The sequence below is a fragment of the Protopterus annectens genome, chromosome 7.part0 (assembly GCF_019279795.1).
Source record: "Protopterus annectens isolate FY-2018-M chromosome 7.part0, PAN1.0, whole genome shotgun sequence".
Lineage (NCBI taxonomy): Eukaryota > Metazoa > Chordata > Ceratodontiformes > Protopteridae > Protopterus > Protopterus annectens.
In genome coordinates this window covers 1,711,494,238-1,711,519,667 of record NC_056739.1, presented here as the reverse complement: position 1 = coordinate 1,711,519,667, position 25,430 = coordinate 1,711,494,238, and the positions used below count along the sequence as shown (strand labels likewise).

Here is a 25,430-nt window from a genome sequence, read left to right as displayed (position 1 = left end):
TGTCTAACTTTTCATGCAATGAAAGGTCCAGTCATATTTGACCTCTTATTCCACCACAGAACTAATGCTACATCAAATACTCAGTTAAAGAAACTAAACCTTCATCAGCAGATAAAAAATACATATTGGTGTGATGGATTCATATCCAGTGCGTTGCTCACCTCTGGAACAAACTTCCAGTGCATGTTGAGCAGAGTAGCACCCTTGTCACCTTCAAGGTAGACCTAGATAATTGGATGGGCAGCCTTAAATTCTCCCCTGATCTATCTTGTCTTGCCCTAATTGAGGCTACAGGGACATTTTGAATAAGTTTTTTTTGGCTATGTTTGAAATGATCTCCAGACAAATTGCCTAGCACTTAACTAAGAAACTAAATGCAAACTATTAAGCAGTTACTAGTTGCATACAGCTAGGACCTAGGCATACACTGAGGTAAACGAGGAATGCCCTTGCTTGTGCCATTGTGTGTGTTCAGGTTTACCTAGAATGTAGAGGATGTAAATGGTGGATTTAGAGTCACAGAAAGGGTCGGGTGGAAACAGTATCTGTGACAGGAGCCACATATATAGGGGACACTGATTTCATATGTTAAAAACAGTTGAACAGTTTACAAGTTGTCATTAAGTGATGATAACCAATCACTTAGAGATATCATGCAAACTGTCACATTAACATATAAGCAACTGTGAATCAATGGCAGCTTTTAAACTGTCAAACTCTCCTCTTTGTAGCCTATAAACAACTGTAAATCAATGACAATTTTTAAACTGTCACACTATCCTATCAATGACAGCTTTTAAACTGTCACAATCTTCTTTTTTCCAAAAGTAGCAACAAGTTATGTTGCTAAATTATGTTGTTATATTAATAATAGTATTTTTTGAACATTTTCTATGCTGTCATTAAATAATGGCAGCACAAAAAGTGTGTAAAATATCAGTTTTGTTAATGCAACTCCATAGTATAATATTACTACCTTTCAAATAAACTCGCAATTTGCAAGCTATTGTCAAGTGAGCAAGATCACTTATAAATAGGTGAGTGGAGCCAAATGGGGTGTGAAATGTGCAATTTAGGGAATGGGGGGTCATGCACAATAAGCACAAAATGTATTCTATCAACAAGTTACTTAGTCTATGTATAGTTAGCAATTCATGACATGATGTTTTGTTATCGAGCAGAGTGGATATAAGAGACAAAATATCGCTGACAGGGTGTAAATGCCTTGACTCATTAAAGCACAGCTACTTACTTTATGATTTATCATGGATCAGTGCCCTACCCCAGTAAACAAACCTAAATAAATAAAATTATTAAAACTGCAAACAACATGGACAGAGGTGTCAACCCTGTCTGATCCCCACAGACTTTTGGACAGCAAATCATCTCTAGAGGGCAGTTTTTAAGGCTACACTGGATCTTTGGTACACTTTTAAAAATTGCCAAATAAAGAAGTCTAAGAAACTCCAGACCCATAGGCCCGTAGAACTCCAAACACAAAGTTACACTTGACTTTATCCAGTGTTTTTCCTGTCATTAAGTGAAGCCAATGTGTATGAAGTGTTAGGCAAAACACTGACATTTTAATGTTAAAAAGATTTGCTCACAATGAAAGAAGTTGCTTTTATTTAACTGGAACAGACTTAATCATTCTTCAAAATACCAATTTAAATCTGTGAATTCACGTTACAGAAGAACACTTTTTAATGATATTTAAGAAAGAGGGTCATTCTCCGTCTTTAACAGGACAATAGTAACAGCATATGGGATGGTGCTTCTTGACTGATAAGTGTCTGTGCATTGAGTGCAGAGGTTCTAAGACTACATTGTTTTTGTAGAGGTCTGTTGCAAGTTAGTCAGGCTGTCACTTTAAGAAATAAGAAAGTGAATAGAACTGTTTTGATTTCTGTGGAAATGAATGTTGCCTCTGAGGGTTTCTGCTTATCTACAACCAGAACTGGGAGTCAGCCAGATGATTGGTATTAACTGATATCGGAGGTTTGCCCATGGAAATGATCAGTGTACAAGTAATGGCAATAGTTAGCAAATGCAAAATGATCATACCTCTCAACCTCTTAGAAATCTTGACAATGACAAAACTAATGGGGGGACAAATGCTCTAAAATATGTACAAATGTTAAACATTTCTCTTATAAACTTAGTAAATTGCTACAATAAAAGGTTTTGTTTCAGCATGCATTTTCTAAGAATATAAAGTCTGACACTCAATTAAATATTATTTAGTGACTTCAGCCCACAATGATTTGTCAGAAAACTATAGATTTTTATGAGGAACAGACCAAAAATATGAGGCAGAAATCTGGACATTCTGCAAAAATCTGGACAGTTGAGAGGTATGAGAATGGTTATCTTTTGAGGGATATTAACTCTTTCTAGAACTAGGATGTTTTAAGCATTGGATAAGACAGTTGCATTTTCTGATGCCTTTACTGGATACCTGAATTGTGTCTACATGCATCCAATTTATGTAGCATTTACCCAAGCTGGGTTCATGCCCATTTGGCTCTGCAGTCTAAGGATCTTATGTAGCATACTTACCATGATCTATTCCTCTGTGCTTGACACATTTTACCTTTATGAGGGGACTGTAGCAACCCATGCTAGGCCCAGGAGCTGCTTAATATTTGCCTGATCCTGTACCATGGAATGACTGATTCTATATGCACTGATAGCTTTATCAGAATCCCACTGCAGATCATACCTCTCAACCTCTTAGAGCAAGAAATCTGGAAAAAGCCATTAGTAAAAGTGGGACAAAGGCCCAAAAATAGGGACAATTTTTAGATATCACTCTTACAAACTTAGAAAGTTGATAGAATAACAGGTTTTACATTACCACAAATTTTCTGAAGGGTATGAATTCTGAAACTCAAATGTCTGTCTTTATTTTCTGACTTCAATCTTTAATGAGTTGCTACTAATTTGCCAGAAAACCACAATTATATGAAAAATGGAATATGAGGCATAAATCTGGACATTCTGTGAAAAACTGTACAGTTGAGAGGTATGCTACAGAGTAAAATCAGACCTCTATAATGCAGGGTTTATCTGCATCCTTTCACTGAGAAAGAGCTCAGAAGTATCCACAAAACTAACTCTGACAACACACATGGAGTATCTATATACCACCATCGACATCTGGTGTCATATTTTTAGTACATTGTCAGAATAACTGTCTTCACTTTTCCCTTGCCATTTTACCCTGTTTGGTAGCATAGTACAGAAGGTAGTCTGCTAAGTTACTTACTGCAGTATGTATGTGACAGGTTTACGCTATGCCTGCTGAGATTTTTTTTACCTGATTATGGTCATTAAGTCAAATGAGTCACTGTATAGAAGGAGTGGCACTGGTCATCAACAGAAATATAATATTAGCATTTCTATGAGAAAGACAGTTATTTGATGGGATATCAGTGGTATTCATAGCTTTGGTTTCTATGCAGGAGTGGTGTTACCTCTGGGCACACAGGGGCATATGCACCCTCAGTGAAACTGTGTGCCCCAGATAGTGTTCTGATCCTTGGAACTTTTAAGTAATTTAATTTCAGTTGCCTCCAGCAAGACCAGTAACAGCCAGCAGCCATAAGTCATCTGCTGGTGGCTGAGGTCATAAGTTAAGGATCATCCATTGCTATCTCCTTAATCTGGCTATCTCTTATATTGCAATTGGGTAAGGAAAGCCAGCCAAGAAACCAGGTTTAGAGGAGCAGAATGAGTGTGCACATGCTCACCAACTCAGACTACAGACATTCAGAAATCAGATTAAAGGATTGCTTGCAAACAAGGCTGGCCATGGGCCACCTGAATTAACTGGGTACATAATGGCTCTGCACTTATCACTGCAATTTCAATGCCAACAACAAAAAAAAATGATAGTTTCAGTTGCGACTTCCATGTTAATACCATGAAACTGCTAGAATGCCTGAGTCCTGACTCATACCAATACAAGTGGGTTTCAGCCCTCAATTTCCTTTGGAAAGCATGATCAGCTTTGAACAGTTCATCAGGAAAGTAACAGAATCATTGTTTTCATTGATCTGGTAAGTGAGGCAGGTGTGTGTTTGTATGTGCGTGTGTGTGTGTGTGTGTGTGTGTGTGTGTGTGTGTGTGTGTGTGTGTGTGTGTGTGTGTGTGTGCATGTGTGTGTGAGAGCGAATCACAGGTGGAACAACCAGCTAAATCAGCTTAATCCATTTTGTATCTAAGGGTCATGATACATTATTTTGATAAATTTGCTATAATACTTTGTACTGTTACAGAGAAATAGTGATCTAATTGCTTTGTACTTACATAGCCATTTAGATGCTCTGATTTTTGACAATAATTTCACAAAAATAAAATATGCTTAATTTTTTTTAAGCTGTCAAACTCATTATTTATAAGAATTATATTATTGTGTGTTCTTACAAAATTAGAACCAAAAATGCTCTTTTCTAAGTAAAAGTAGTATTTCTGTTATTTTTATATGCTATAACAAAAGATGAGTATTTTACATGCTGTTAATAGCCATGCTCATGTATGAGATTCACTCATCTACTTCTCCAAAAAGGTATTAAGCTGTACAGATCACTATAAAAGGGGTTCCTACTAGTACAACGAAAATGCATTTTGTCGAATGCATTTTCGTTGACACATGTGAAGCTGCTGTTCAGTGAATTCTTTCTCTGGGAAAGAAGTCGCTTGACTGCTTCATTGTTTTGTCGTATTCTGAAGTGTAGTGTGGTCCCTTGTCCAGTATGGCTCCCGAGTGTGATTGTGCAACAGTTACTGACCTTAAGGTTAGGGTGCGGGTTAAGGTAAGTGCGTATGGATTAAAATGCTTACTGTTTTTTTTTTGTTAAATGTATGGTTGGGTTATGTGCATATGTGTATTTAGTTGTTTACTGGTTTATGGGGGGGGGGTATAATTAGGATTAGGGTATGTGTGTATGTGTTTGGAAGTGTTTAATGTTTTTTTGGGGGGGTTGGAACAGCAATTTCTTTCCCTAGGAAAGAAGTCGCTGTTCTGTGGTTTCGAAATTTTCAGCTTTCGTTGAAAATGTGTCGATGAAACATCGTTCGCTGTTTTTAGCATTCGATATTGCAATATAAACCGATATAAAAATGAGGTTATCAGAAGGTCTTATTCTGAAATTTCATGAGAATGTCTTGAAGCAGTGCAGGAATATTCTCATTCATAGTCAAAGTAGAATTTATGTCAGAATGGCAATTGTAAAGTGTTGTCATGTTTTATACAACAAGGTGACACACTGATGTTGCAGACATATGATGCTTCACTATGTTTTACAGACTGACATAATCAGTATATGTCAGCCATACATGCTACCAGGTTTTTGACATTTGGTCTTTTGAGGTCTATATCCATAGCCCCCTATGCAGTGGTTTGTATGCTGACCAGGTCCCTGACGCCTACAACAATCAGGCTTGTAGTACCCAGCCAACTCCAGAAGAACAGCCCTATACAGAATACTGCTCAACTGGAGGAATCCCTCTACAAAAACAATATTTGAATGTATGTTCAGTATTAATAATAAATACTCCTGCCCTTTTGTTATGCCCACTGAGTACTGCTCCTGGTCAGCTACATAACATTGCTGTGAACCCCCCCCACCCCACTGATGGATGTTATTTGGCCTTTAGCCTAGTCACCTATCTTCCTACCCCCTACTGAACTTCTCTAACCTAGTTCTCTTTTTCCCTCCTATCCGCCACTGCATACCCGCCCATACCTCTACGTCCTCCTCTTGCCTGTCCTTCCACCTTCCACCTTGCTCACTCGGACCCCAGCTTTACTACCTTAGACCTTGTGCCCCCCTGTCCTGCTAGGGCTTTTCCAGCTTACTCCATAGTCTAGCCCCAGATATCCTGTGCTCTTCCCTCCTCATAGATTTTAGGCTTCCCTCCTCAAAGATTTTAGGCATAGCATCTCTTTCTGAGGAAGGTAAATGCCAGAAAGATAGGTGTAGAATAGCTTTTCCAGGAAAGTAAATTGCTATTCAGTGTATTCCAAGCCATAGCCCTATCCTAGCTGATTGTTTTCCATAACTGCTGCTGCTGCTCCTCTAGGACAGTGCTGCCCCGCTCTGTTCGCTATGCTCACTCTGCTCCTCTACCCTACCCCATTCCCACCCACCGCATTTCAATTACACTTATAGCTGCTAGCCACTCCCTCCCCAACTCACACACCTAATCTCTCAATCTAACCACACCCTCAGTCTTCACTCACACATACCACACCACACTCTTTTCACTAACACCATTAACTGCTCCTCTACTACTCACTCAATAACTCCTACTCTCACTCACCACTCCTCTTTCACTACAAAAGGTAACATAAAAGGAGAAAAAGCAAACTAATACAATGGCTCTCCTACACTTAAAGGAAGCTTTCTATACATTAACTAATTTGGTTCCTCTCTGGTTATCCATCCTTACATCCTACCACACACAACTTCATCTCTCCTATCCAACTCAGTGGCAAACAGAAACCACAGCCAATACACTAAAGCTAACACACTTCCCTATATCTCCATTTGACCTTACCCCAGCTCAACTCCACCCCTATGTTAATTATAAACCAACAAACAAAATTAACCCCTACTTATCCCAGAAACAAAATAAAATACTACAAAAATTACTTAAGCTCTACCTATACCTAACTCTAAAACTGTCTTGCTGTGGAGACATACACCCCAACCCAGGACCCATTACTTCAGTCCACCCAAACCTAACCCAACCAAACCCTCTTTATAACAGGCCAACCTCTTCTCTTCTGCTCTTAAACATTAATGTACAAAGCATACTCAACAAAGTTCAGGACCTCCATGCACTATTGGCACTATACAAACCAGATTTAGCCATACTTGCAGAAACTTGGCTTAGACCAGAACACCATGGTAATGAGATAACACCCCCTGGTTACAATATTATATGGAAAGATAGGCAAGGAAAAAAGGAGGAGGTATAGCCATTTTGTTTCAAAATAATCTCACAGTAGAACAGCTTAACTACAACTCCCAAGATGTCAATGACATAGAACTCATTCTTGCTAAATTAAAACTAAACTCTAGCAAACACATATACATAGCAGGTGCCTATATCTCCCCAGGAAACAATACTGACACTATGGAGAACCTGCTACACTGGATGACTATCTCCCATCCTCATGAGACCATACTCCTAGGGGATTTTAATATTAACTGGTCTTACTGTACCAAATACAATCCCCTCTACCCACATTAATCTACATGGGTTTACCCAAGTCATAGATACACCAACAAGAGTTGATAAGAAAACCATCGACCATCCATCATAGATTGGATACTTCTGTCTGCCCACACATTAGCAAACCAGGCAGGCTGCCTACCTGACAATTTAAGTGACCACCAACCAACCTACCTTATTAGAAATAAAACCCAGCACTATAACCAACCCATCCTCAGAATAGTTCACAACAAAAAAAGTTTCAAAACCAAGGACGTAAACAACGAACTAAAACACCGTGACTGGCTGCCCCTTAAACACCTATCCCTAGATGAGGCAGTGGACTACTTTAACTCAACCTTTCTCAAAATTCTTAACCATCATGCATCAGCCCATAACATCGGAGTTAAAACTAACTATGCCCCTTAACTAACAAAAGAAACCAAAACCATAATGAAGGATAGAGATAGAGCCTCGGCTCAATTTCATATACTTAAAACCACCACCACAAATCTTCTTAGCACTCTGAAACAAGACCAAAAACCATATAAAACTTGATAAAACCAATTACTATAAAACCTTGCCATGCAAACATGCACACAACCCTCAGAAATTCTGGGCCTCAATAAATAGATTATGGCAGCCAGTTAAAACTGGCAATTCCACACCCATAGTGCCACCCGACAAGGACATCCCCACCCATTTCAACAAATTTTTCATCGAAACAGTCCTAGTCTAATCCAACACCCTAAATAGCACCACCATTCCCACTCATTCACCAACCCCTACTACCCCTATTACACAGCAACCTCCCTCCAGCTTCTCCTTCTCCCTAGCACCCACACAACACATTACTAAACTCCTCAAGAAATTGAAATCTACCACACTGGCTGCTGATAAACGTCCCGCTGATTTTCTTCAACTATTGACTGATGCCATATCTTATCCCATGTCTATCCTCATTAACAGATCCATATTTGAATCTAAAGTACCTAACCTCTGGAAAATATCTCATATTATTCCACTCCACAAAGGTGGAAACTCCCTGGAGCTCACCAACTACCAGCCAATTGCAATTTTATCACCCCTATCAAAAATACTTGAAAGAGTAATACATATACAACTAATGTGATACCTTCTAGAAAATAACCTTATATCAGCATCACAACATGTGTTTCGTCCCTCCCATAATACCACAACAGCCCTATTATCTTATACCAACATAATCAACACCCACGGAAACAACAGACTTTTTGTATCCTCTGTTTTCTTAGACTTATCCAAGGGCTTTGACATGGTCAACCACAGTATGCTTCTCAAAACTCTGTCTACCCTCAACCTAAACTCCCTCACTATATCATGGTTCAGCAGCTATTTATCAAGCTGACAGCAAGCAGTTCTATGGCAGGACCAACTATCTTCCCTTCTACTTGTATCTATTGGAGTCCCTCAAGGCTCCATTCTTGGTCCCTTACTATTCTCCATATTTACAAATCAGATAGCTGCTTCATCTCCTTCTGCCTCTATAGTGCAATATGCTGACGACACTATTATCATTTGTGCTGCCCCTACCTTAAATAAGCTACAAACAATAGCACAACACAACTTCACTCTGGCTGAAGCATGGTTTTCTACCATAAAACTTTTACTCAATCCCAAAAAAACAAAAGTAATTCTCTTTGGCCCAGGTAGATCCCCTACACTCAATAATGACATCATCATTAACTCCAAGGACAATACCTCAATCACCCCAACAGCACACACTAAACTCCTAGGAGAAGTAATCGATAACAAACTCATATTTGATATACACATAGCCCAAACAATCAAAAAAGTTCATAAAAAGCTAAGTCTCTTGTATAGGAATAAGCAATTCATGACCAATTATACCAAAGCCACTATTGCCAGAACCCACGTATTATCCTCCTTACTGTATGCCTCCCCATTCCTGACTAATCTTCACCACAGTAAACAAAACAAAATGGCTTCTTGCTACAACAAGATTGCCAAATTTGCCACATGTGCCTCTAATAGAGACCACCACTGTCTTTCCCTCAAACAGTTCAAATGGCTTGAGCTGCCTCAACTACTTCTTACCACTCAACTCTCCACAGCCGACAGACTATATTACCTCCCAAATAACCCCCCCATTTTACAAGACCTAATACAACCCTACACCACCACCCGATCCTTAAGATCAACAGACCAAAATCACATAAATGTCATCAATCATAAGAATGAGGCTGACAAATCTCTTTTCACCTGTTCTATAGCAAAAGTCTGGAACTCACTTCCAAAACACATAACTTCTAAAAGTTCTGCTCCACAATTTTCAAAAACTACTCAAAACCCACTACTTTAACAACTGGCTATGCCCATGTGACTCCCCAGGCTAATCCACTACATTTGCAGTGATACAATGATTCTACCAAGGATCACTTAATAGTGCCTAACCTCTGTATATTAATTCTTAATTAATGATGTTCTATTCTGTTGGTATCTACTTATACATTTCTGAAGACAGTTAATCATATTTCTTCATACAACTGGTATACCTCTAGAATACAATAATTGCATCTATACATATATCTGTGAAGAAATGTAAAATATGTTCTTGTATAATATTGTATGCATTTAGAAGAAAGTGTTGTAATTCATAAAATGTTATTTGTTAGATTGTTTTTTAAGTGGAGCTTGTCTCCCCGGGCCTCCACTGAAAATGGACCTGTGTCCAGTTGGACTTTCCCGGTCAACAAATGTAAAATAAAATAAAAATAAATAAAATAAAAATAAATAAAATATCACTTTGTCAAATAGTCTATTCATTGATTCACTATTAATCAAACTCACTTAAGCAAAAGCTCATTTCAGCGAATGATCGTTTTAGCTAATTTTTTCTCAGGGAAAGGAAGTAGTTGGCCATCATTGGGAATTTGCCCTTCCCCACTGTAGTGTGATCTTGTACTTGGTATATTTAGTTGGGGGGAGGGGGCTGTGGGGAGCAAAGCCTCCTACCTTGCTGAGTTTTAAATTGTGTAGTGTTTGTTATGGTCAGTTGCTAGCCCACTAGATTCTTTCCCTTGGAGAATTTTCACTGGAAACATTGTTCTCAGAAATGAGTTTTCACTTAAGTGAGTTTGATTAATAGTGATTTGATGAATAGACTATTCAACAAGTGATATAGACCCAGTCGTCTGACTGCATTTGGTCTTTTGGTGTTAGAGACTTAGCAGTGCTTTCTTTTAACTAATGTGCACTGAATAAACATCCCATTAGTAATCTCTTCCCTGTTGTGCTCATTGTGTGCTTTGTGTATTAGCTGTACTTTGTATAACAGTGTTTTATGCGTACATTATATTGATTGCATTAACTGTTTGTCTGTAGCTCCATTTACTTTGTGGTCCAGGTCATACCTTAAAAAGAGTCAGTTTAGAGTGGTGTAACTGCAAGGTTAATAGACACTAAGCAACTAAAATAAATTTAGATTAGGAAAGAACTCCAAGTGAAACTGATGTGCATATGCTTTTGATGGTAGTGTAAATGCCAGCATAGAGTTGTCAAATGGGAATCATGCATCTCTTTAACCAGTCCCTCTGTGCACTGGAGCTCTAAATTGTGGGTGCAATTTAGAAGTGGCATCTAGTCTAGATTATCAGCCACATTAGTATCTCCTACAATTAGGTTCATAGGAGTGTACTAGGCTAAAGGCCCTGGAGCCTTTACAAGCCTAGCCCATAGGATAACCCTAGCATCATGTCACCTGACCTTAGTTCCCAGTGCGTCTGTCAAGTAAAGCCACTGAAGTGATCTCTGGGGTCTATTTTCTATTTCCCATCCACTCATAAATAAACAGCCCTTGCAGGTCTTGAACCCAAGACCTTGTACACCATAGCCGAAGCAATTTACCAGTAAGCCACCTCAAATGCTTTCATCACCCAGGAATACCCCTGTTTTTACATTCCCCCAAGCTTCCTAGTTTATTTTGCTGGATTAACCTGAGGAAGATTAAGAAATATAAATGTGCAAGTCTTATTAAATTCTTCTTGATGAAAATTATGCTGGATATGATGGAAAAGAGGAACTGTTTCTAAGATCAGGTATTCTGAATATAAAATACTTTTACATTGTTGATAAGAAATTACTTATTATGTGAAGTGAAGTTAATGTAATGTGTGAACAGAGAGAGTCCAAGTCCAAGGCCCTAATCTTAAGGAGCTGATAGCACGTGTGTATTCCCTTAAAGAATAGCTTGTCAATTTTTGATTCCAAAGGTTCTTTTTAAATAATTTGCCACCTTGTAACAGGTTGTCCTAAAAAATAAGTGAAAGTGATTTGTAAGAAGTAAGTACTTTAAAGTGTCCAAGATCCTTTTTTATGAAAGCAAAAACTGTACCTTTATCTGGTTGTAAGGGAAACATTAATTATGGGTATCAGTGACATCACAAAGGGGCAGGGGAGTTTTAGAAATTCTAAGCTAGCGGGCATAGATCTATATCAAGAAATGACAAATGTAAAGTTTTGAAAGACTTGCTGGACAATCTAATAAAACCAAATATATGACACATTATATCTGTTCACTAGCTTGTGATGTTGAAAAAGTTACTCTAAGATTCCTGTGAAAAGGGGCAGATTTAGCTAGTATAGAAGTTGGTAGATATGTATCTTTTTGCATATGCTCTGTTTATTTTTTTCTCGTGCCCATTCAGCAAGCTCCTGCGACCGTATTGTGCCCCTGCAAGAAAACTAACATAGAGCAGACACTGCTTCTATGGCTGTGATTGCAGACAGCCATTTCAGACATGGTTCATAACTACTTGTACAATTCAAACATCTTCAGGAAATCTGGCCATACCAATACACCAATTTAAAAATGTTAGGGATGTAACAGAACTTTGTGATATGCTTAACATAACATTATATCATTCAGTAATATTAGATTTATGCCAAAAATAAAGCACCTCTCAAATTCTGAGATAACTTTCTTCCTAAAACTGCTTAGTAAAAAAAGTAATTTAAAAATCAGATCATTTTGGGAAAACAAATACAGTAAAACGAACTCTATCAAAAATTCTTTGGGCAGTCTAATAGTTACCCATTCACTGTTAGGATTCACACTGTCAGAACCTGATTTTTTTTTGCCTTCTATATCTTTGGGAACTTGTCCCTGCCATTTTTCAAAGCTAAGCCCTTCTCATGGTTGTTCTTCTATCACTAGCAACTCCAGGGATGAGTGGCTGCTGTAGAAAAAGTCACTGCAATGAATAAAAAGCAGTGACAAAGTACACCATCTGTCCTTCAAAGTGAATCTCTTCTGAGAGACCAGCTCCTGATAAAATGGGTAAAATAGCATACAAACTAGGTTACTACCAGGAAGTACTGAGAAACTAGCATTCTTTTTAAAAATAAACAGTCTCACAGAGTTGTTTCAGGTATGATACAGAGAATGTGAATCATACTTTGTAGTGATTCGCAAGAAGTACCTGAAGATGGTAACAGCCAAGAAAGTAGCATGATTGTCTTGGACATTCACTTTCTTATTATGGAAGCATTTTCTAAATAAAAGTTTTGATGTCAAAAGATCTTGATTTAACTAAGTGAGATGAAATAAAGTTTCAGGGGTTGTGGACAGTGATTATTCTGTGCACACTTCTTATCTTGACTTAGGCAAGGCTTTTAACACTATCCCCATGCTGGTATTATTGAAAAATTAGACACACTTAATATAAACCCCTACATTGTCCAGTGGATTGCAAATTGGATATCTGACAGATCCCAAGTTGTGAAAACTGCTGGTTTCCTATCTCAATGTAAATTTGTAAGTAGTGGGTGCCACAGGAATCAGTTCTGGGCCCTCTGCTGTTGGCCATTTATTTTGCAGACATACAAACCTTTATCATGGAAGTGTGGTTTACCAGGTTTGCTGATGACTGCAAACTGGGCACTATTATCTGTTCACCACTGATACAACAGCTCGTGCAGAATATTGACATCAGCAGAAGAGCTGTACCCATCCCATGTGTAATTAATGGTGCTCCTCCTCAGACAGACACTATCACAAAAGTCCTAGGTACTTATGTGGGCTACTCTCTCTCATTCAGTCATCATGTTTCCACAGCAGTCAATAAATCCTTCTATCGATTCCAGTTAATTTCTATAGGAATAACTTCAAGATACAGATAACTCATCCTACCTCTGTACTCTTCCCTTATCAGACACATCACTGAACACAGTGCTCCCTCTGGTATGTACAAGTCCAAGCATATGTCTCATCTGGAAAGGTCCCAAAGATTTCTAACCAAGAAAGAAAGAATTAATTTAAGTCCTTCAAATACCCCACTCAATTAGTATAACTTTCCTTATACCCAAGAAACCTACAAGTTGCTGAGAGTTGACCTGGGTCTTGCTTTTCAAGAGATGAAAGATCTAGTTCTATTTGACCTCCTATTTCTTTGCAAAGCCAGTGGATCTACAAACACCCACACTATAGACTTAAACCAACACCAACAAATAAAATTCACTAGACAAATAGGTTCCTAACTCAACATACTCCTAGTGTAGGGAATAAGTTACCACTACTTGTAAAACAAAGTACTACATTAGTTACTGTTAAGGATAGCCTTGATGGCTTGATGGGTAGACACAACCAGGTTTATCATCTAAGGCCCTAATTGATTTGGGAGGTGAGCAATATGTGTTTGAAAAGGATGGCAAGTCTGGTGAAAGGTGTATATGGCTAGGCATCTTACAGTCCCCATTATCGCTTGCCAAGTATGTTCATATGTTTGCTTTTTGACCTATGGTGCATATTTCGGATGTGGGAGAAATATGGAGCACTATGCAAAAACCCACATAAACAATGCGAGGATAAGCAGATTTGCAGAGTAAGCACCTCATCTAGGAAATGAACTGGAGAACCAAATGAAGAGAGGAAGAAATGTTAATTGCAGTGCATTTTGTCACCCACAAGACTACATAATTTTTAATAATAAAAAAGACTGAAAATACATTTAAAAACTACTAAAATAAAGACCCACTAGACCTAAAGGTCATAAGAAGGCCAAAATGTGCATGCCCACAGCTAGTGACATTTGGCTTTGTCAGCCTGAATCTGGCCATAAAGACTTAAAAAGGAAAAAGTACAAAGTCATGGACATTCAGAAGCCATATGGCTGAAATACTTGATGTCCTTAAGGCATCATTTGCATTTATCCCATGGGCCTCTATTACAAGAGGTTTAAGGTATCACACAGTGAAAACTCTATCTTGGCTAGGTTTTTCTTTTAGTTTAATAAAGACCCAGGAAAAGCAACCAAAGGAAGCTATATAAACCACTAGGAAAATGAATTCTTATTTTCTTAATACTGGTAAAGCTTTTAGTCTCTCTATTTGATATTTTTTAATTTCTGTAAATCAGTGTACTTGTCCTTACTAGAATGCAAAAGATCACTAGAAGTAAAACTAGATACATAAAGAGTCCCTGCACTGAAGTTAAGTTAGATATAAGTATACGCAATGCTAAATCCTGACGTTGTAATGGACCTCAGTCCATCTCTTTTCTTCACAGCAACCTTCAAGAATGCTGCAGGAAATAAGCTGATGGTTCAGGCAGTCTTACATATCTGGAATGATAAGCTCAGTGCTTCGTGACCTTTGGCATAAGGCATATGTAAACTGCCTAGGGCTGCTTTGCTGTCATCCTTCATGTATAACTGCAGATGAATACACCCTCATAAAGCTTGTCACAGGTTCACTGTGTCATGTATCATATGTACAAACCTGTTAAAATAATTATTATAACTGCACTTTAATATATCTGAACCCCATTGTTTGTATACTATATTTGTTAATTTTGCCATACATTACAATATTTACATTATAACACAGTCTATTCACCGAGGTCTCTCCCCACACCCTAGGTATATCTTATTGTTTGAAATGGCTGACATTAATTTTTTTTCAGCTTCAGTGTGAAGTGGCTGTAAATAGATCTACTCCCAAAGATCATGTAAAACATTTAGACAATTCCTTATCAGTAGCATTTTTTTTCTTTTGTTAAAGACATTGGAAATTTGACTTGTAGCAAATTATTAACTTATGAGAATGTGATGCAGTCAGATAAAGGTTTGTGTCCTGTCCTTGACAATTCTTCTCTCAGCAAATATGCTTATAAATCTGATTATTCACTATGACATGAAAATTACTGTTAAACACAGGTAGAAAAATAGCAACAGCAAGCTGGATGGAATTCTAGTTTGTGTTAGCCATAAATGACACAGTTCTTACTTTTTTCATTGTTATTATAATCAAGATTCATGCCAAGCAGAAGTTCTAATAGATACTTAATAATTTATTAAAAACAAAATTAACAGTATAAATCTCTTGAATAATTACATGAAATGAATATAAGATCTGTCATTCACACACACACACACACACACACACACACACACACACACACACACACACACACACACACACACACACACACACACACACACACACAAAACCCTATACTCGAGGTAGTTAATGTCTTGCTATAGGAAAACTGTATGTTGATATCTTTGATACGCTGGACACATGATTACATCACAGCTGTCTATTCCATATGTTAGAAAAGTATTACTGATATGGCAGATAATCCAGACAGAGCAGCACGTTTTCCTCAGTGCGACTCATACACTAGGACCACCATGCAGAAAATGTTGTATAAAAGATCATCTTCTAGGAGCATACAGTTTTTGTGCAGATGACAGTTGCTTGACTTTGCCCAGTTAACCAGCTATCGCTTTAATTTTATGCTTATTCACAGTATTAGTACAAAATTATCATGGGTAACTTTTATCAAATGCACTGCAAATGATATCTAATGCACAGCCAACCTCCTCCTAACAGCAAGTTATTGCACTCACATTTTTTTCTCCTAATTTAAAAACTAAGTAGTCATTTTTATTGTATTCATTTCTTGCCTTCCACCTAGCCTCCTATTTAAAACTACTCAGCCTCTTGGAGGAATAAATCTGGACAAAATCAAAAATAATGTGGGGGGATGGCAAGGCCCTTGCTCTTATAAACTTATAAAGTTGCTAGAATAACAGGTTTTGCATTGGAATGCATTTTTTTAAGGATATAAAGTCTGAAATTCAAACATTTATCAGTATTTAATAATTCAATCCTCACTGATTTGCACAAAAAATATTGATTTTATAAGGAACAGACTAAAAACACAAGGTAAAAGTCCAGACATTCCTTGAAAATCTGGACAGTTGAGAGGTATAATCTATTTGCTATATCCCTTCTTGTAGTAATCTGCACACATAGCTGATGGGTTAAGTAGGGAAAGTATGGCTGAAAGCCTGAGGTTGTATTCAATGGGCTAATACTTACATATAATTGATCAGAAATGAATGTATGTGTGTGTGTGTGTGTGTGTGTGTGTGTGTGTGTGTGTGTGTGTGTGTGTGTGTGTGTGTGTGTGTGTGTGCATGTCTCTCTCTCTCTCATAGGGTATTCTCCTCAAATGTGCATTGTCTCCAGACTCCATTAGAGTAAACAACAGGAATGTGTGGAAGATGAAATCCCTAACAGAAAAGCAACTTATTTTAAATTATTCTTAACTGATGGTGGAGCTGCTTTTCGGAGTATTTTGTCCATTCAAGAAAGCTGACTTCATGTGAGTTGTCTACATTCCAATCTAGTTAGGGAGGTTCACACATTAACATGTAACAATGTTGATGTCCATGAAAAAGTGAATTATATATTATTTTTGTGAACTGTATCCAATCAGTTCACATCACCTGATAAACAATCATCAGTAACATTTATGGATTGCATGTCACTTAACTGAGACTTAGATGGCTTAACAGTGAGATTTGTGAACTATTTCACCACATAAAAGGCAGAACATTTTCAGCTCAAATATGCACCTTGTCCTTACTAAATAGATCTCTCCAAAATCACTATAGTACAGTAATTGTATCTCATACTGGGGGCTTTCAATTGCTTTGCCTCTTGTGTATAAGAAAACCACCCATTAAAGTCAATATTTTGTCATGTAAGTCATAAAGAACTCAAATAACACCACATGGATTATATTTGAATATTTTTTTAATGATAAAACTTTTACTTCACACCCACTCACTCAGCTTTCTGTTCAGCCTCTTTATAATCACCTTTACTAACCTGAGAGCTCGTTTCTAGTTATATCAGATATAATGCTTCCCCGGGTGAGAGGGTGAAGACATGTGGCTGCTCACATTCGGGTAAAGAAGTAAGCCCTCATTGAGTAGAAATGGGTGAGACTATGAGCCACCATTCCATGGGTAACTCATTCAAGATCCTTATGCTAGACAAAGAAATGTACATTAACATCAGGGCTCTCATGATGTGTCACGCCTCTCACCCCCTCCCCCACTGGTCTCCATCGCAGGCCATGTGGGTAAAACCTAATCAGGCACTTTTCCTCATGAGATGACAGCTACAAGTGGTGATTTCATCCTAAAATTTTGTCTAAACCTCCGCCGGCCCTATGTCAATCCCAATACTGGCTGTCTAGTAACACAGAAGGACACCTTGCCTTAGCTACAGTCATCTACCTCTCAGTGAAATATTATAATAACAGTTCCATTTTCCTCACATTATTGCATTATCTTGAACCAAAATTCATCTTCAGAGAACATTACTCCAACTGCTCTGGGGATTTTTACGTTCTTACTTAATAAAGTACTGGTCCCTGATGAATATACTGCCCTGTTCTATGAAATCCTCAAACCAAACCAGCACCATCTACAACTTTGTTTTATTACTATGCAAGGTAGTTATAAAGAATGTGGTTTGGCCTGTTACAGATAAAAACACTGGGTCTATATCAGAACATCGAAGTTTTAAATATTCGAATGTTCTAATATCGACCCGTTTTGAGCAAAAGCTAAAAATAGCGAGGCTGCAGAACACCGAATTCTTTCCTAGGGAAGGAATTTGGTTGGCCGATTCTGTGGTTTCGCTATTTTCAGCGCTGTCGTGGAAAGTTACGGGTCAGGTTCAGGTAAGTGTGTGATTGTGTGGTCGTTAGGGTTACGGTGCGGATTAGGCGAGTTAGGGTAGTGCGCGGGTTAGGTGAGTTAGGTTTAGGGCAGGTTAGGTGAATTAGGGTTAGGGGCTGGTTAAGTGAGTTAGGGTTAGGGCACGGGTTAGGTGAGTGTGTGATAGTGATGGACCTTGGGGTTAGGGTTTGGTTTAAGATAAGTGGGTAGATAGTAGTGTATGTACAGTTTAGTGTAGGGTTAGTTGTAAGATTATAAGAGTATGTGTGTGGATTGATGTTTTTTAGGTGTGCTTGTGTTGTATGTATGTGTTTCGGAACAGCAAATTTTTTCCCAAGGAAAAAATTTGCTATTCTGAATGTTCGATATTATGTGGTTTAGATATTTTAGGTTTGATGAAATAGTGTTCGCTATTTTAATCTTTCGATAGCATGATATAAACACAATACACTGACATCTCTTCCTCAAAATGATCAGCTCTGACTTCATTGCACATCAGGAAATCAGAAATTTCTCCTGCAGTAGCATCAATACAAGGTAGAACATTTTTACATCAAATTCATTATGTACTACCATTATAAAGCTTTACATGCAATGACACCACATTCATTATGTATTGCCATTACAAAGCAACTGCTGTGTTAGTAACTTACATTCAATTTGGATATGGCACCCCTCGAAAATCACTTATACTAAATCTGCTTGGTATAACATGGCACTGTTAGCATTATGACTTGTATTCCTGAAACAGAGTTTAATTTATTGTTCATTTGGTTGAATATTGTGTTGATAAATCAAGAAAAAATTAAAAGTAAAAGTCTTCTTCCGCAATGTAACCTCAATAGTACTTCCTTCCAATCCAAATAGTCCTTAAGTTTGCTAGTGTGAGGGCAAAGCATGAAGAAGAAAGCGTCTTCCCTTTCTGTATAGGCTGCCCTTAATCAGAACTTTTTCTATATCTTTCTGCATTTCACATTTCATGTGATGTTTTATATTTCCCTTTACACTGACCCATGAGTTTGCTACCAGTCATATCATATCTTACAATTTAACTGTATTTGGTCCACATTTAGAATTTCCAAAATGTCTTTTGCATATTAAGAGGAAAACAGAAAAATGGCTTCTTCAGCTTAATGTTAGTGGTCATGAACATAGAGCTAAAGAAGTTAACAGCTCTTAAAAATAGTTCAGTATACAAAGACACATATTTCATTTAAGTGGCTCAATAAAGTTTCCTTTTAGTTATCACAACTGTGTTTTTATTTATTACTACTATTTTTATTGTTTTATATTAAGAGTCATCAAACATGGTGACTATTTGGGGTTGTGTTAATCTTACGCTGTGAAATGGACTCAGACAGCCTTTCACACTATTTATGTTGGTATAGCAGTCCATATGTTCAGATCACCATCTATCTATCTGCTTCTGGTACAGAAAAGTTCCATAAAGGCTTTTGTCCAGTTTTGTCCTATTATTGGTCTTTGCCCCTATACCATCTAAGTTGTTTTATATAATGAACTTGTCCTTAAAAAATAAAGAGAACATTAAAGAGTGATCTGCAATATCATTCCTATATTTTACCAGGGACTCTTAAAAAAAACAATGGATCAATGAGAGAAAGAGAGAGAGAGAGTGTGTGTGTGTGTGTGTGTGTGTGTGTGTGTGTGTGTGTGTGTGTGTGTGTGTGTGTGTGTGTGTGTGGAGGGGGGTGCCATCTGGAAAGTCAAAATGGCCACAGTTCAGAAGGATCCTGAGGAATAGTGATGTACTCCAAAGCAATGTGCTACACTTACTTATGGAGGAAAGAACTTAGAGTTGATTTAATCTGTCTTGGGTTAAGGGGCATGAGTGGTCTTAATCCATTTCAAAAATGTGAGTAGCCTAAATGTATTCAGCAGTGGCAGAAGACTGTTATTATTTATGACTTTTTAACCAACTGAATTTCAGCAACATATAAATGAAATTATTTCCTGTACCATATGTTTGTCTAACTCTGTTAAAGTTTCCTTTTCCTGACTTGAAAGACTAATCCTCCCATTTGAAACACGATAAAAGATAATCCACAGACAGGAAAAACCGAACCAAAAAGCACAAAGTGCAGCTTTATGGAACAACAAACAGGTCAATAAATCAAGCGCTTTCGCCAGGCAAATACCTGGCTTTCTCAAGATAAAAAGTAGTGTGACTGAAAAGTTTAAATACTTAAGCATCTGATCACATGGTACTTAATTAGTTCAACAAACATCCACTTAAGAAGGCAGTTAATTAGTAACTGAACTCAGTGAGTGAAAAGTATGCACATGAAAATGCAGAAAAAAGTTCAAATAGTGAAAACACTAAAAAATCATTAAAAATTATTTAAAAATCATTTAAAAATGATGTACAAATGTGTGCATAAAAATCACAAATGTGTAAGATAAAAGACATTTACTAATTGTAACAAGAAAATCATAGCCTAGCCCTTCTCAGCTTTAGTACACTGGATATATTAATGGCCTCATTGAGACCAGGGGATTTTGCAGCATTAAGTCTAAGCTGCCATAAAAGTTCTTTATATTCAAGGCAGGCTTCCCAGTCACCTCCTCTGGCATCCTGGGTCACCTGTTCAAGAACCATAAACTTAAGTTTCATGTTAGGGCAAGAAGCAAGATGTTTAAAAAAAGCATTAGTGTCCTTCTTTTTTGTAATGTCAAATTCTTGTTCATAAATTCTTTTTCTAAGGGGTCTCTCAGTCTTCCCTATGCAGAAACTGCAACATTCTGTGCATAATCCTAAATACACCACCCCTTTTGCTCCGCAGTTGTAATATCGGTCAGTGTCAAATCTAAATTTTCTAGATGGAAGATAAAAAGAACTATCATTCATGATAAAGGAACACTGCTTGCATGCCCCACATTTATAGGTACCAAGTTTAGGGGAACAATGCCTTGAATCTGATAGATGCTTTCTTTCAAATAACCCTTTTAGGTTAATATCCCTTCTAGTCACAAATATGGGACGTTCCTGGATTATCCCTTTAAAGTCATCATGTAGCGTCAAAAGTGGCCAGTGTTTAAGCACTGTATGTTCCACCAGTTGGGAATCCTGTGAAAATGTGTGAATAAAACTATTATGCAAGTTAAAGTATTCCAAATTCTCAAACCGCTCAACTTGCTGAAAGCCACTACCTAACAGCGGAAAATACTTGGTTTGTCTATTATCTGTCACTTCTTGGGCCATGTTGTTAACCAAGGAGGCAGGGTAACCTCTTTCTAAAAAGTTTTTAAAAACTCAACTTCTTCAAGAAAATATTCATCAGTGCTAGACATCTTAGATGCACAAATGAATTGCCCCTTAACCAAGCCCTTCTTCTGGTGAAATGGGTGACCACTGTCAAAATGAAGGTATGAATTAGAAAAGGTGGCTTTCCTAAATACCTTGGATTTAAAGGTGTGATTACAGTAGTCCTTCTGTATTGATATATCCAGGTAGTTCAGTACGTCCTTACTAACATTATATGATAATGTTAAGACTGAGAGACCCCTTAGAAAAAGAATTTATGAACATCAATATGACATTACAAAAAAGAAGGACACTAATGCTTTTTTTAAACATCTAGTTTCTTGCCCTAACATGAAACTTAAGTTTATGGTTCTTGAACAGGTGACCCAGGATGCCAGAGGAGGTGACTGGGAAGCCCGCCTTGAATATAAAGAACTTTTATGGCAGCTTAGACTTAATGCTGCAAAATCCCCTGGTCTCAATGAGGCCATTAATATATCCAGTGTACTAAAGCTGAGAAGGGCTAGGCTATGATTTTCTTGTTACAATTAGTAAATGTCTTTTATCTTACACATTTGTGATTTTTTATGCACACATTTGTACATCATTTTTAAATGATTTTTAAATAATTTTTAATGATTTTTTAGTGTTTTCACTATTTGAACTTTTATTCTGCATTTTCATATGCATACTTTTCACTCACTGAGTTCAGTTACTAATTAACTGCCTTCTTAAGTGGGTGTTTGTTGAACTAATTAAGTACCATGTGATCAGATGCTTAAGTATTTAAACTTTTCAGTCACACTACTTTTTATCTTGAGAAAGCCAGGTATTTGCCTGGTGAAAGCGCTTGATTTATTGACCTGTTTGTTGTTCAGTAAAGCTGCACTTTGTGCTTTTTGGTTCGGCTCTTCCTGTCTGTGGATTATCTTTTATCCCATTTGAAACACTCTCACCAAACCAATGTTGATTTCTCATAGATTTGGAATTTTTGCTCTTTAAGGTTTTAGGTCCACTTCTATGACGTCTGCAGAGCTTTCAAACACTAGTCACAGTCAAGGCATACGTTGATTTATTGGTTAAGCACAAGATTTTCTGAATTTGGCCTGCAAAGAGCAGTTAGAAGGGGAATGTATGTTTCAGTTAAATGCAACATATGCATAATTCATTTAGATAGAAAATAATATGCAGCCTTTGAAAACCTGTCTTTAAGCAAATGCTACAAAACTGGAGAGCACCCAATTTAATAAACACTTTTCTATAGGTCTTACTTCATTATGTCTGTGAGAGGATATTTTAAACTTCTGCTAAGAGGGTGCATTAAGTTTTTCTTGGCATGAAGGAGTATTGACTTAAATAAGCTTAGACAATGTATCTGCTTGTGCTTAAGCCCTACCATAATTAGGGAGAGAAAAAGTACATTTCTCCCACATGTTATTAATGCACATGCCACAACACCAGATAAAATAAACAACCTTCATCCCAGACTCTTACATTGAAGCCCCACTCTGCAGGAGGTGAAATATTGGGAAGCTAGAGAAAAAGTAAGGCAAACATCAGTAGCCAGAATAAACAAAAGCAAAGGGAATTAAGTTTTACAGTACAAATTCAAAAAGAAAAAAGAAAGGAACCATTATTAAAAACAATAAGAAATAATTAAAGGCCTTTTATGAATCCAGAAGAAAACCTCTCCCAAAATACATCAAATATAGAATATATTGCTCTCCTGTCTATCTGATATCTCATAGAAGCACAGGAAATAGTTGTTAAAGGACTTTGTTAATCTGTAAGAAATTTTCAGCACTATCACGCATGTATCATTAAAACTATGATGACGTAAAGTCTTCTAAACAAAAAAGCAGCTGAAAGAGGAAAGGAAGAAGTCACAAATCCTAGAGGAGTGATACCACAGATGAAGTCCTGAGCAGAGATACCACAGATGAAGTCCCGAGCAGTGATACTACAGATGAAGGCTCCAGCAGTGATACTACAGATGAAGGCCTGAGCAGTGATACCAGAGATGAAGGCCCGAGGAGTGATACTACAGATGAAGGCCCGAGCAGTGATACTACAGATGAAGGCCTGAGCAGTGATACCAGAGATGAAGGCCCGAGCAGTGATACTACAGATGAAGGCTCGAGCAGTGATACTACAGATGAAGGCCTGAGCATTGATACCAGAGATGAAGGCCCGAGCAGTGATACTACAGATGAAGGCTCGAGCAGTGATACTGCAGATGAAGGCCCCTTTGATTTTAAGCTGAGTTGCCATGAACTAAACAACATATAATAATACTTTATGATTTTTCAAATTTGAAATTCACCCACTCCTCAGGTTCTAAAGTTGCAGTTTTTAACATTACACAAACAGTACTACCCTACGTATTTTGAGCCTTATAGACATCCTCTGTGCATATAGGTTAGATAATTCAAAATCAGAAAGAGGTTACACAATGTCATTTTTGAAAAGACATAACATAGGCAGAAGGCACAGGCTACAGCTTATGCAGTTTACTCATCAATAGGTAATGGCACATTGCATAACCAGATGAATAAGTGGATATAGTGTAGCCTTATTAAAACTCAGTGTCCATGTTACATTGATAATCTAAACTCCTAGCTCTTATGTTCACTGGGTAATATAGTTTAAAATATAGTTTTACTGGTGTGCTAACCTAAATAAAACATTGCCTTATGGGCTATAAGTATAATATATACTTTAAGTATACTTAGTGGTTGTTGAAAATTAGTAAAAAGAGCTGCAGATGAAAAATAAAATCTTTATTAAAGATGCATTATAAGTCAACAACTTACCTGCTAGTTGGACTAAAAGCAGCATTTTGACAAGTAGGACCTTATTTTACATTTAATGTTTACAGCTTCAGAATATTAACTTACTTTACAGAAAGTCTTATATCCATCAAGGATGGGTCTGTATCCTGTACAACGGCATAAATTCCCTAGAATGAAATAACAGAAATAACACTGGTTTGAAATGTTACAGTTTCTGAAATGTTAATTTCTATTTGTTCAATGTAAGTGTCTATTTTTCTATTTTAAACATTTTAATGTAATTTTCATGTTAATTGGTGTCATGCTTTGTCATGGAATCGTTATTATCTGATATTCTTAATCTCTGAAGATGTTATGAATTCTTTTCAATTGTCTACTTTGAAGTAATTTATTTATACCACTCATCTATTAGTAGCACTTTTTTAATTACCACATAGTATCTCAGAACACACTATGCAAGGTCTAGCATGGATTCTTAAACAAAAATTAAGCAAATGTATTTCATGCATATTTATCTGACACAGATAATATTTTCACAGCTTTTTTGCATATATTAGCAATTTATAATTCTAACATCTCATCTGTTATTTATTCATTTAATACCACTTTCCTTGTGTTGATTTTATGTCTTTGCTCTGTGATAAAGTGTAATTCAATAGCACAGCAACATTTTTCAAGACACTTTGTTCTATATATAAATAACATCATAGGGCACCTTTTCTTTGTCACCTAACTATAGCTGTGTTGCGATACAGACAAAATTGGAAGATAACACAAAATGGTCACTTTATCTGCTTGATGTAAAAGTCAACAGACTCAACCTAATCTCTGTTTTATTGAGTTACTATATCTCTGAAGTTTCTAATTCATATAGTCACTTTGAAAAGAAAAGCATTACCTTCACCACATCTATTGAGAACCTACTGCATTTATCATTTATTCTTTTTAATACCTATTTTCTCATAATGCAAACACCTGTTCCTCCATTCTATTTCAATCAATAATCCTTGGTTTATAAATAATTTATTCAACTTCACCATACTATTATGTATATGGAGACTTTAATTCTGCCCTATCAGCATTCACATGGATGAGCCATGGCCTTCCTCATAT

The 25,430-nt window shown here is 37.1% G+C and overlaps 1 protein-coding gene across 1 annotated transcript in view; it reads right to left on the bottom strand.

The window, feature by feature from the left end:
- The window catches only part of LOC122807194 (aldehyde oxidase 1-like), a 784,671-nt gene that overhangs the window by 601,757 nt on the left and 157,484 nt on the right, over window positions 1-25,430 (bottom strand). Inside the window, exon 6 of the mRNA XM_044078244.1 lies at window positions 24,423-24,484. Within this exon, the coding sequence (XP_043934179.1) occupies window positions 24,423-24,484 (62 nt within the window). The remainder of the gene's footprint in view (window positions 1-24,422; window positions 24,485-25,430) is intronic.